This window comes from Notechis scutatus, chromosome 4 (genome assembly GCF_049901735.1).
Source record: "Notechis scutatus isolate UNSWTSFEM ecotype Mainland chromosome 4, rNotScu1.2, whole genome shotgun sequence".
NCBI lineage: Eukaryota > Metazoa > Chordata > Lepidosauria > Squamata > Elapidae > Notechis > Notechis scutatus.
This window is the reverse complement of record NC_142012.1, coordinates 16,327,937-16,341,455: the sequence shown is the minus strand read 5'-3', so window position 1 is coordinate 16,341,455 and position 13,519 is coordinate 16,327,937. Positions and strand designations below refer to the sequence as shown.

The 13,519-nt window shown below is 34.0% G+C and overlaps 1 protein-coding gene across 4 annotated transcripts in view; it reads right to left on the bottom strand.

Moving 5' to 3' along the window:
• CCSER1 (coiled-coil serine rich protein 1) overlaps positions 1-13,519 on the bottom strand; it is an 813,931-nt gene that overhangs the window by 324,969 nt on the left and 475,443 nt on the right. For 3 of the 4 annotated variants that reach the window (XM_026672653.2, XM_087962869.1, XM_087962871.1), the window contains exon 9: positions 7,827-7,904. In XM_026672653.2, coding sequence (XP_026528438.2) covers positions 7,827-7,904 — 78 coding nt within the window. Of the gene's footprint in view, positions 1-425; positions 742-7,826; positions 7,905-13,519 lie in introns of those variants that run through there. The other variant, XM_087962870.1, reaches the window with a different exon arrangement.

Genomic DNA, 13,519 nt, shown 5'->3' with positions numbered 1-13,519 from the left:
TTTTGTAGGAACTTGCTGAGGAGGTAGGGGAAGTGCAGACAAATTCCTTCAGTTGTTTGGCCAGTCATTAAAGGTTATCATGGTTAAAGCTTTTATATATGATTAACACTGAATTATTGAATTATTTATTATGTCTGCACCTGCAACAATAAATTTGGCTGTATGGTTACTCTTAAATAGAAAAGATCCAGAATGTTAGTTCTTATGCCAGTTGTTTTGTTACCCCTAGATGTCCCTGCTTGGTGTAACATTCAACCTTGAAAGAATAAATGCACCTAGCATTGGTTCTTGCATGTCACAATTTCTCTTCCATCACATTGCTGTCCAGGGCAGGTTATATCATCCCACCCTTAGAGAAGCCATTGTTATAAAACTATCTCTAATATTCTTGTCCCAAAGGTTAAATAAAATGTACACAAGTAATAGAAATAAAATTGTATTTTATTTCAATTCTGCAAAATTTGGTCACCATTGATCAATTATTGCTTAATGCAGTTGAGAGAATACTGATTGTTGTTAAAAAAGGATTTTTCCATCTGGCCCTCAGAGATGTCAGTAAATAGATCAAACAGATGAAGCCAACATGGGTTCCTTTTTACACAAGGTAAATAAGAGAGGATTAAATTAATGGTCTATGTAGCTTGTATCCAAGCATATTTTATTCAGTTAAAATGTTGGTACCAATGAGATGCTGATACGTTTGTAAACTGAACCGTCAGTACATGAAGAATTCCACAGGGCCTTAAAAAGAAGAAGAGAATGTCAAATGAACTCTCAAATATTAAGGTCCATGTATCATTGACAGCAGATATAAAATAACATTTGTGTTACCAATCCTTTGTAATTTAAGAAGATTACAATAAAAGTATTTGATTTTTTAAAACACATTGTAACAATAAATACTTAAATAATAATTAAAATATGTAGGATTGTGCTATAATAATCAAAATGGCATCTAAAACACTATTAGTATGCCAAATAAGAGCAATCCCATATTGAAAGATAGAACGAACAAGGGGATAATCAAGTATAGAGTGGGGAAATGAATTAATTAATATTAATTAATTAATAATAAATTACCTATGCTGGGAATTCAATCTCGACTGATGCAAGGGAAAGTTGATTGTATTCAACATACAATACATGTTTTGGATACTTCAAATGAGTTGCTAAAAGCTAACAGAATACCTAGCAGGAATTCTCCAGTGAGAATCTAATTGTTGCCTCAGATTTAGTATCTGACTGTGAAAATGGAAACAGCCCATTTTCAATGTAGATAGATCTGTCTGCCTTGCAATTAAGTTGCATGATGATGACATTATAATGAATGGAAATAATACAACTTAAATGTAGCCTTGTAAAACACAAGAAGGAAGGAGGGAGAGAGGGAGGGAAGGAGGGAGAGAGGAAGGAAAGGGAAGGGAAGGAAATTTTCATATTTATTGTCAAACATATTTAAGAACCAGAAAAAAATATAAATGTATTAACTGCCATATAAATATGAACACAATGATTGTATCACCCACTATGCATTTTGAGATGGAAATATGCTTTAAACATTGAAACAAAATGATGATTAACTTCAAGAAGGAATAAAAATTATCCAGAATAGCAGAAGGAATTAACAGTGATTGAAATGGCTACTATCAGGGGCACCCATTACATCTTGCACAGTATTCTAGTCACCACAGTTATATAATTATAGAACAGAATGGGAAAAAGCGCAAAGAGGACATCCAAAAAAATGAGGATGTTGCAACTGTATTCCTATATGGAAAGACACAGAAAGTTGAGACAAAAAGTTCAGAAAAAGATAGTTGAGGAAGAAACAATGAAGATAGAGAAGATAGAGGAAGTGAAATTCGAGCACAAAGACTTGTCCATTCAAGTTGACCTCAAAGTGATTCAAAACAAAGGAAGCACTTCTTAACACATCATGTAACTAACCTGTGAAATTTGTGGCCAGGAGAGGTGATGACAGCTGATTAACTGATATGGGTTAAAGGAGGGATTGGATAAATTCATTGAGGACACATTTATCAAAGGCCATTACTTCTGAAGCCTAAAATATAATGATTAAAACTCCTAATAAAGGTAAGATAACTGTTTTAAAACTGAATATTATTACAAGATTATATGTCTTTGATAAATTATTAAGAACATTTCTACGGAGAAGAAAAACTCAGAGCTTCCTTAACTATAGTTTGTGATGTGATGATGAGACAGTTTAATTTTTTGACGACCAGCTTTTTCATTGACCATATAATTTTATCTCTATTCTTGTACAGATCCCAAGTCCAATAACCATTACAGACCCAATGTAAAAATTATTAGATGACCCTTCCAATATCATGGCATGTTTGATTTCTCTTTTAATCCTAACTCTTTAGTATTTTTAGCATTAAGGGTTGCAAGGGATATTTGGGAAATGTTCTGATGGAAATGCCATCTTGATTTTTATTCACATGAAAAAATGTATTTTAATATGTTCCTAATTTGAAAAAAAGAAGTAGATTATCTTCATGAGCACCACTACCTGTTAAAAATTTCAGGACTAACAAGATAATTAATACTTTAGATTGGCGTACTCTCAATCAAGGCCTTTTTTAAAAAAAGCAATAACAACCCAAACATTGTTAAAAAAAGAACTGGGATTGCCTCAAACAGACAGGGCATTATGAAAGGTTAAAATAACCTCTTGATGTTATATTTAGTCTAGAATGCACTAGGAACTTCTAATTAACCTGAATTACCTTTGATACGAAATTTGTTTTGGATTATTATAAATGTACAGTATGTTTTAGTAGACATTAAATAATATTTTAAGGTGGATATTAATTATTTGCAAGAATCTTGAAATAAAGTTTTGGAAAACTATATATTAATAAATCAATAGATATTAAGCATGTTTTTAAGATATCAAGATAAGGTTATATTTTTAATGCTTGTTGGACATCTTAGAAAATGCTTAGAAATAACTTGGCTGTCAACTTCACTATGATGGAAATATAAAAAATCATAGAAGAAATATAAATATTATATGGATGCCACATTATTACTGGGTTAATATTTATTATTAGTATTATATTCATATTGCTAAAATGGTTTGGAGAAGAGAAGCATTGAAGGGTTGTTTGTGCATTTGTTGAACTTGCTTGGATAAATTCATTCTCTGTACTTAGCAACATCTAAAAATAATAATCTGGTTTAAAAATGGAAAAGCAGTTTGGAAACAGAGACTGTACCCAAAATTTGGAATATATAAATATATGAGTTAAACAAATGTACCAAGCTTGTGCATAACAAAAGAGGCCACTCTTTTTTACAGTAATAAGAGATTTATACTCTTGTACTCAGGACAAACTGTATACTCACTCTCTTATTATCTCTTTCTCAGTGTAATGGGGAAAACATGGTGGTTCTTATTCCAAGTGGTCAAAATGTAAAACATTGCTTTAAAGAAAACAGTTGCTCCCACTCCCATTACATTTTTCGTCTGTGTACAATTTCTCTCTCTCTCTCTCTCTCTCTCTCTCTCTCTCTCTCTCTCTCTCTCCTCCCCCCTCCCTCCCTCTCTCACCCCATCCCCAACTCCCTCTCCTTGGGGAATATACCGGAGACATCCAGATGGTTCCTCTGAGGAACAAGTAAGAGAATTGGAGTACATTTTGTTCATTGACCAGCAGATGAGAAGGACAAACTATTCCAGTGAATTTTAGGGAACCTCTAGGGAATGCTGTATATCAGTTCATCTAGCCTTTAAATTTTGCTGTGAAAATGTGCTACAGGCATCAGGGAAAGGGGAAAAAAAAGAGCTGAACTGTACATTATGTTGAACAGCTCATTAGCTTTAAGAGATTTATGCTGCACAGTCTACAGGAATATATTGTCTGCTTGCTGCCATGTTTACTAGCAGATAACACGACTGGAATTGCAGACAAAATAAATGAAGGGGACACACAGTGTTTATAGGCTACGGAGTTCCAATTTCAAGGGTCCAAGGAAAAGGGTTCTCTATTGGTTTGAAGTTGTATTGTGGCTTTTATGAATATTAAGCCAAATGAGATCATCCAGGCTATCCTGAGAAACCATCATAGTCAGCTCTTGCCTATGAATCTTTCCACAAATCTTATATTTATAGAAGAGCTGTTTTATGCTTGTGAATTATGTTAAAAAAGAAAGAAGAAAGAAATTCAACTATGTTTTTTCCCCTCCTTATGTTAAAACTGAAAATCTTGAATCAGTGTACATCTGTAGGATTAGAGGAGCCATTTGTCAGATGCCATGTTGTTGACTCCTGCTAATAGTAGCTATTTTGGAATACTTAGTAAAAATTAGCAGACAGAAAGCACAGCAGTGGCAACTGTGCTAATGCATGTGTTAATTAGAGCTCGGCTGCAAAAAGACACTTTTGACTATTTTAGAATTTCATTTATAGGTTTAAACACTCAGATGTTCCCAGTGTATGCACATATGGATGCACAAAGCACTGAATAGCTATCCTTTAATTGTCAGAGAATTTGGCTGGGACACAGAAGCAAACCAATATTCTTTGCTTGTTCTGATTTTTCCTTATTGGATTTATTTGCTTTTTTTCTCCAGGAGTTAAAAAGAATGCACACAGTTTTTTCTCTGATTTTCTCTCCCCTCCCCCAAAAAACCAAACTGGGATAGATTGGGATGGTGCGATAGTGAGTGACTCAAATCCACCCACAAAGCTTCCAAGAATACCATCAACAGTTACAAGTGACTTTATCAGAAACTATTTACTATTTACTACCACTTATTTTTTTCCCCCCCCAACATGCCTACAGCACATATTTGACTCTTGTGGTTCATAACGGACACAGTCAAACTGAGTATGCATCTTAAACCATCTCAGAAAAAAAACACCCTACAACACATGTAACAACTGAGAGCAGATACTTCAACAAATAAGAGCAAAATATTCCATCATATTGTGAAGTGAGAAATCCATAGCTGTAGAAGTAGAAAAACAAATGGATATGAGAAAAGCATTACAGATCTCCCCCATCTGTTTCCCCATGAAAAACTTGAAGTAACATTCATGCATTTTCACCATCCAATGCAGTGAAACCCAATGGTTTCCCTAATCTCCATGTTTTAATAAATCAAGTGACCAAAAAGAAATAAAACGTAGATCTTCTATGGAAGCAATCTCTGAAAAAAATAAAATAAAGCAAGGACAAGAAAGTTAAACTGACACTTCTAGTTGAAGAAATCAGCTTTGCTTTTCATGTTTATATATAGCTACTGAATAAACACAGAAATTTGACTAATTAGATTTGTCTTTAAATCATTTTTGTTGTGGTATTAGAACTTGATAAACATGAAGCCCTTTCTCCATCTCCACCCCATCATTTTCCCCTCAGTTTTACTATGTTGAAATTGTTTCTTCATCTGAATTACTACCACTCTTTATCGGATTTTGTAGCCTAGATTATTATTATTATTTGTCTGGGATACAAACACTGATATTACTAACGTTTGCAGCCACTTGGAAAAAAAAAAAAGGACTAATGATGCAGATTTTAGGAAAATGATCAAACTTTTACATACAATATTGTATATTGTAGTGAATATTTCAATACGTCTGTTCAGTCTTGGAACACAACTATAATTAAAAAAACCTACCTTGTTTCTAAACTTTAAATGTACATAACTTAAGTTATCCACATCTAGCTTATTTAGAAGTTTCCTTTCTCTGATGTCTAATGTACCCTTAAAGTCATCTCTTTCTTGTAGGAATTGAAATGGAATATAATCATTTGAAAAAAGTACATTGATAAGAAACCAAAATGAGTCCAAATATAGGGTGAACAAAAGCTGAGCATATCAACCTTGTGAATCCATTCTTTAAAGGAAGAATTTGTTCAAAGCTTTCTGAAAATAACAAAACTCCACTGTGTTTCATTTTAGTGTATAAAACTTTAAAGCACATGTTAGCCAACATCTTCAAGACATCATGAAATCATAAACATCCACTGTTTTGAACTAGACAATAAAACTCTATGGGCCAAAATATCCTATATAAGCTGCTTAACAGGCAACCTTTTTCAAATGAATCAAAATTAGTTCTAGAGTGACAAAGTCTCTCAAAGTACATCTGGCCCGTTTAAAAAAGAAAAAAGAAAAAAAAATGTACCAATTTTAAATAATAGAAAAGTCATAGTAACAATGACTTCCCATTGGTGATTTGAAACTTCTGTATCGATTTGGTTAACCAGATAACTTAACATGCAGCTGAAAAATCCCTACAAAACTGGTTATTTTATTTAAATTAATTGATGATTTAGGAAAACATGAAAGCAACACATTGAATTCACAAAACATGTAAAATGGATAATAAATGCAAAACAGTTATCTTAAACTCATGGGGGGGAAATCAACTCTATCTCAGTAATGGCGCTTCCTATATGTTTCCTTTCCAATTAGATCCGTTACATTCTTCCTGAAGTAATCTTGTTTTGCTTCTGATTTATTTATTTATTTCAGTCAGACTGCAGGTTGAAGATTTATTATTATTATTATTGTGTTTTACTGTAAAATTGTTGGTTCTCTTGGCTGTCATAATTTATTGCTTTTTCTGATGTACTGTGTTCAGTTTTTAATATTGTTTTACAGAACTTTTATACAGATATAATGCAGAGATATAATGTATGTATAATAAATATATACATATCATTTTCTTGAAATTATAGAAAAATATAAATATTTTTATAGACCTTTATCATTGGTAGCTACTGATAAGATAGAAAAATGATCCAAGTGTGAACAATCAAATCCATGATGCAACCCCACAAATGAATGCTGAGGTAAAAATTGGTATATGCAGGTGATATATTTTCCCATGTGGACAGAGTGCTAAGATAGAATGTCCTCCAATTCCCTTGTGTCTTAATGAAAAGGCGATCCTTTAAATTGAATGAACATTATACACAAAAAAATCCCCATAAAAACAAACAAGCAAACAAAAAATCCCCACCAATCCACACATAGCTATTCCATGCAGTTCACTCCAAATGTGAAAAAGAGAAATTCTGTACAAGTAAACAGAAGACAGCAATCCACATCAAAGGACAGAGCTAACATCAAAGGTCAGACATTTACTTTAGACTGAGGATACCAAAAAGCAGCAGACAACAACTGGATGCTCTTTAAGTAAACAATAATTCTGTTTTAGGTTTTCTCTCCAAACTTTGATTACCAATACTCTTTGAAGGCAGATTCTAAAGGGGAAGCAAGGAGAAACTAAGAGCCTTTTAACTGTTCCACCAACATGAACATTTTCTTAATAGTCACAGTTCATACTCTCACCAGGGAAAACCAATTTTCGGTTAAATTACCAACAATATTCGCCACTGAAACCCAATGATTAAAATATGAATCTAAAACTCTTTATAAAATAAGATTGAGAAAAGAAAATGATTTGAGCTTCTGATGATTACAAGCATAATAAGTTCATCTGGTTATTGACAAGCAAGTAAATACACATGTCTATAGAATGATTTCAACTTCTGCTGGTAAATTTTCTCATGTTTACCTCAGAGCAAATTTAGAGAATGGAAGAAGGCAGTTGATAAAACATATAATTACTGAAGCATAGTGTGCCAGCAGACATAGATTTTTTTTTTCAGTTGCAGAAGGTATTTAGAAATCATTTAAGAGGAAAAGATGAATGAGGTGGCCCACTTTTACAATAATGCACAAGCACAGAAGTGGCAAGAAAAAAAGAGGCGGGTAGAGATTTAAATATTAATTCAGGAGATAAATGAGAAAAATCCCTGTAAAGTGTGGTTACTTACATCGTGGCCTACAACTTCAGTCTGTGTGGATTTATCTACTTGAGAGACAAGCACACTCTGTAAATGCTGAGCTTTTTCCTGTGGAGAAAAATAAGATATATATTCCTGGTCAGTCATGCTGAATTGATTTTCTTAACATTCTCAAAGAAACTTAACCCACTCCTCTATCCCAAGGGGAAAATATCCCACTACAACAAGCACGAGGAAAGAAGTGAGTATTTTCAAGTGAGAATGTACTCTTCTGGTATTATTTTGCTAATGCAAAAATAGTTTTAGGTAGATGGTAAGGTCATAAATCATAATTTGTCAACATTAAGAGAAAGTTACCATGGAGTGTCACAAAGGACCATTTTCGAACAAAATAACGTAAGAGTTAAAAATAACTTTGTAAACATACACATTGGGGACGTGGTGACTCAGTGGCTAAGGTGCTGAGCTTGTCGATCAGAAAGGTCGGCAGTTCAACGGTTCGAATCCCTAGCACCGTGTAATGGAGTGAGCTCCCTTTACCTATCCCAGCTTCTGCCAACCTAACAGTTCGAAAGCATGTAAAAATGTAAGTAGAAAAATAGTAACCACTTTGGTAGGAAGGTAACAGCGTTCCATGCGCCTTCGGCGTTTAGTCATGACGGCAACATGACCACAGAGATATCTTCGGACAGCACTGGCTCTTTGGATTTGTAACGGAGATGAGCACTGCCCCCTAGAGCCGGAAACAACTGGCATGTATGTGCGAGGGGAACCTTTACCTTAAACATACACATAATATTCTTTGCAGATGCTAATAGAGTTTTACATGTACCAAACTATCTATGTACCCTTTGTTCCATTTGTTTACCCAAGGAAAAATAGAAATCAAAACTGAATTAAAATTAGGAAAGACAACTGTGAATTAAAAATCAGGAGAAAAGATAAAGAAACAACAACAACCCATATAGACCATTACTTACAATGCACACTTTCCTCTATTTCAGCTTTAAATGTTTTTTCTCTTAAACTTAATTATAAAATTCATTAAGCACCTAAGTTTTACTGACAAATTACTGAGAGATATATGAATTATTTTGTTTTTAATTATTTGCATGTGCCCATTTATAAATCTCTTGCATTCTGTCTCTATGTTAATTTACTAATTTATGTTTTACTCCATAAAATTTGCATTCTACTACAGATTTAATTATACATTTGAATGATCATCATCATAACATTTCTAAATGGACTTCCAGGAAAGAAATGGCTGAGAGGATCGCCAACAAATGCAGCAGAATGAACAGCTTATGAGTAGACCGGCTCTTCATATCCCTATCCCTCTCCAGACAGGGAGAGGACTTGAGATCACCCACAAGTGCTCCCTGCGAGGAGTCTGCAAGACAATGGTCTCTGGTGCAGAGATGGTATTCAGCCAGTTTTGACAGGTTCTGGAGAACCAGTAGCGGAAATTTTGAGTAGTTCGGAGAACCGGTAAATGCCACCTCTGGCTGGCTTCGCCCCCATCTATTCTCTGGCTCCCAAGTCCCAGCTGATCAGCTGGGTCTTCTTTTGTTGCCCCGCACAGGAGAACAGAGCTGGAAAGCAGGTTAGTGGGATGGGGTGGAAATGGGATTTTACAGTATCCTTCTGTTGACATGCCCACCAAGCCACACCCACCAAGCCACACCCACCCACCAAGCCACACACACATAATTGGTAGTAAAATTTTTAGAATACCACCACTGCTCTGGTGGCTTTAGAGTTCCAGGAGAAGAGGGAATAACTACCTTGCTAAAACCACATATTTATGGACAATAGACTTGCAATAGACTTCCTTGTCTAATCAACTGACAAAAATGATTTGTTATCTGCTTTGCAGTTATTAGGAATCGTTGGATCAACAAGTTATATAAGACTGGGTGATTTTCCTTCTATTCTTAGCAAAAGAGGTTTTAAATACAAGTTGACTGTTGTTTGTTTTAACATAAACAGCAAAAGTGATTAGAATATTGATTTTGGAAAGTTACAAATGGATGAAGGGCCCAAGTGGATTTAAAATAGGTTTTTGAAATTAATAATAAAAATCCTTCCCATAGGAAGGTGACGTTGCTGTGAATTGTTTAAAAATGATAGGAAAGGACACTAGAGGGAACCAGGAGGAATTAAATATTAGGATGAAAGAAACACTTAAATTTGATTTATTGATGCAGAATGGAGCAAAATACATTAACATTGAATGTAATTAATAATATTTGTTTACAATGGACCAGAAATCAATTTTAACAGTGTCTGCCATTATAGATAATCTATGTTTTAAAAAATGTTTAAAAGGAAACAGGAACTATTACTAGGCAAGTCTGAGACAGATCTGAAATTGTGTTTGAAAATGACAGGCTATAAGAATGATATGAAAAAAATGCTACATTGAGTATGTGAACAAAACTAGCTGATGTCTTAATAATTAAAAGGGATACACAATATCAAACCAAGAGAGTAATCCTGGATAATTTTCCTATATTGGATTTACAAAAGAGTCTTGTTAAACTTTTGAAAGATTTTGTGAGAAGGGACAAAGAAAAACATGAAAGGGAATAAAATTCTAAGATTTTATTTGAAGGAATTAAAGATCATTAAAAATAAATTGAACATAAAGAAGCTTTATTTGATCAACGTTAAAATAGACGTTATGACCTCTGGTAACCCTTAATGGACTTTTGTTGACTAGAACTGAACAATGAGGCTTTTTTATAAACAAAAGATCATTCACAAAGATTTAGATTACTTGGTAATCATTCATTTTGGCTTCCCTATTCACCTATATTGTTAACTATACTGAGGTGATTAAACTCTTCCTCAGTTGATAAAATATTACTCATATACAAGTTAAGTGAAAACTCCTAGATTAAGACTTGATGTAATGTACAAAGGATACAGTACCAAGAAAACTCCTTCAAGAGGGAATGAGATAAGTATATATTCTAGCCTTTCTAATCTATATAAATTCCCTTATAGACAAATTCAATAGTCCATCTTTTCACCCACAAAAATTGGCAAATAGACATTTTCCTGTTCTTTTGTATGTAGATGCTGCTTCTCTCACACATGTTGGCTTGAAACAGGTGCTCCATATACCTGTTGAGCATCTAGAAATTAATTACTATAAAACTAAGGCTGCAGTTTTTGCTAGGTACCTAAAGCATACATTTGATGGCTAAATAATCATTCAATAAGGCAAGTGAAGACCTTTAAATATATCTGGGAACTGTTTTCCATATTACGTAAATTCCATGCTGATGATGTTACCTTAAATGCACAAAAATACAGTGTCAGCTTTACAATGCTTCTACATCTCCAAAGGAGCCCAACAAATACCTCTTTTCTGCTGAAACCTAAGGTTAGCTCCTTTTTAGAGTTGAGTTGGTCTTCTGCTGGTCAACCTTTTTTTTGAAGTGCAATCCAAGTTTTTTAGATCAATTTTCCAAGTTCTGCATTCTGAGTATGGTGCTTTTCCATGAAGCTGTTCTATTTAAAATAGAAACTTCTAACTGTATTTTCATTTTCTCAAATTGGCTTAAGTTGTCCTTTTTTTCATCTGGCTTAGTCCCTTTAATGATGACCGATAGCCTTCCTGATGCCAGGCAATATATGCCAAAACTGCTACTTATGGCTTTTCATGAGTAGCAATCACCGTGATGAGTTATGAATGCACATTAGCTGGTCTCAAATAGTGAGTCATTGATTTAGAATTACAAGTAGATTTATCAGTTCTATCTAGAAACATCTTTCTGAACTCCTCTGCATGGCGTCTTCAACCAGCCAGATACATAACATTTTCAACATTTACATAACGTTTTCAAATTTGAAAGGGTTTTATCCTTGGCTAGATTCAGTGCCCTCTCACCAGCCGTCACTTAAGGGATTTCATTCTGATCTGTTTTATCTGAAGTTGTTATTAACAGATCAATCTGACTTTATTTCTTTGACTACAGCTAAGTATTGTTCTATAATTTATACAGTATGCAATAATTTCTTTTCTAATCCTTAGATATTTTAGAAGCTTTTTTTTTTTTCTTTTTACCCTAATCGATGGCAATTTTCTTGTTTTATTTGCTGGTCTAGGATGAAATAAAATTTAATTGATAGATAAGAGATGTGATTTGGAAAGAGATCTTTTGTTGTATTTTAAGATAAGTTACTAATATTGTTCATGCCCTTTTTTCTTTTTGTTTACTATATTTCTTCTTTCTCTTTTTTTCTTTTTATGCATTTTCTATTTGTTTTATTCCTTTTTGTTTCTATTTTTGGTTTCTATAGTTTTTAAAAATTCATGGTACACGACAAACTACTCCTAAAAATAAAATCCTATGGTATCTCTGGACAACTGAATAACTGGATAGAAGCATTCCTGTCAAACAGACAACAAATGGTCAAAATCGGGAGCGTCCTATCAAATCCAGTACCTGTCAATAGTGGTGTCCCCAGGGCAGTGTTCTAGGACCAACTCTCTTCATACTCTACATAAATGACCTCTGCGATCATATTAAGAGCAATTGCGTTCTCTTCGCTGATGATGTAAAGCTGTTCAATACCACAGACAATACTGCTACCCTTCAAAAAGATCTCGACTATGTATCTGAATGGTCAAACAAATGGCAACTTCAAATCTCAACAAATAAATGCTCTGTCTTACATATTGGCAAAAAAAATCAGAAAATAAAATACAAGCTGAATAGTCAAGAACTTGTTGATGACCCAAGCTCTGTAAAGGACCTTGGAATACTCACCTCTAATGATCTAAGTGCTAGAGCCCACTGCAACTACATAGCCAAAAAGGCATTAAGAGTTGTTAACCTAATCCTACGTAGCTTTTTCTCTGGTAATATCACACTACTAACCAGAGCATACAAAACATTTGCTAGACCAATACTTGAATACAGTTCATCAGTCTGGAACCCTCATTACGTATCTGATATTAGCACAATTGAGAAAGTCCAGAAATATTCCACAAGGAGAGTTCTCCACTCTTCTACTCGTTGTAGAATACCTTATGCCACCAGACTTGAAATTCTAGAACTAGAAAACCTTGAATTACGCCGTCTTCGGTCTGACTTAAGCATGGTATATAAAATCATACATTGCAATGTCCTACCTGTCAATGAATACTTCAGCTTCAACCATAACAACACAAGAGCACACAATAGATACAAACTCAAAGTAAACCGCACCAAACTTGATTGCAGGAAATACGACTTCAGCAACAGAGTGGTCAACGTCTGGAATACTCTACCCGACTCTGTAGTCTCTTCCCCAAACCCCAAAAACTTTAGCCTTAGACTGTCTACTATTGACCTCACCCCTTCCTAAGAGGTCTGTAGGCGGCGTGCATAAGCGCACCAACGTGCCTACCGTCCCTGTCCTATTGTTTCTCTTATTCTTTTATTTTTCTTATATGTACCCATTTCATGTATTCACAACTATGTATACACTTATACTTATTATCTTGTAAACAATTGGCAAATCAAATAAATAAATAAATAAATAAATAAATATATAAATGTAAAAATACACATACACACACATATATATACACATACACATATCTACGCACACGCGCACACGCGCGCACACACACACACTTTAAAATAATATTTCAAAAGATATTTCCTTTCAAAACACAGATATATCTTTTTTTTCCTAACTGAGAAAATTATATTAATATTTTG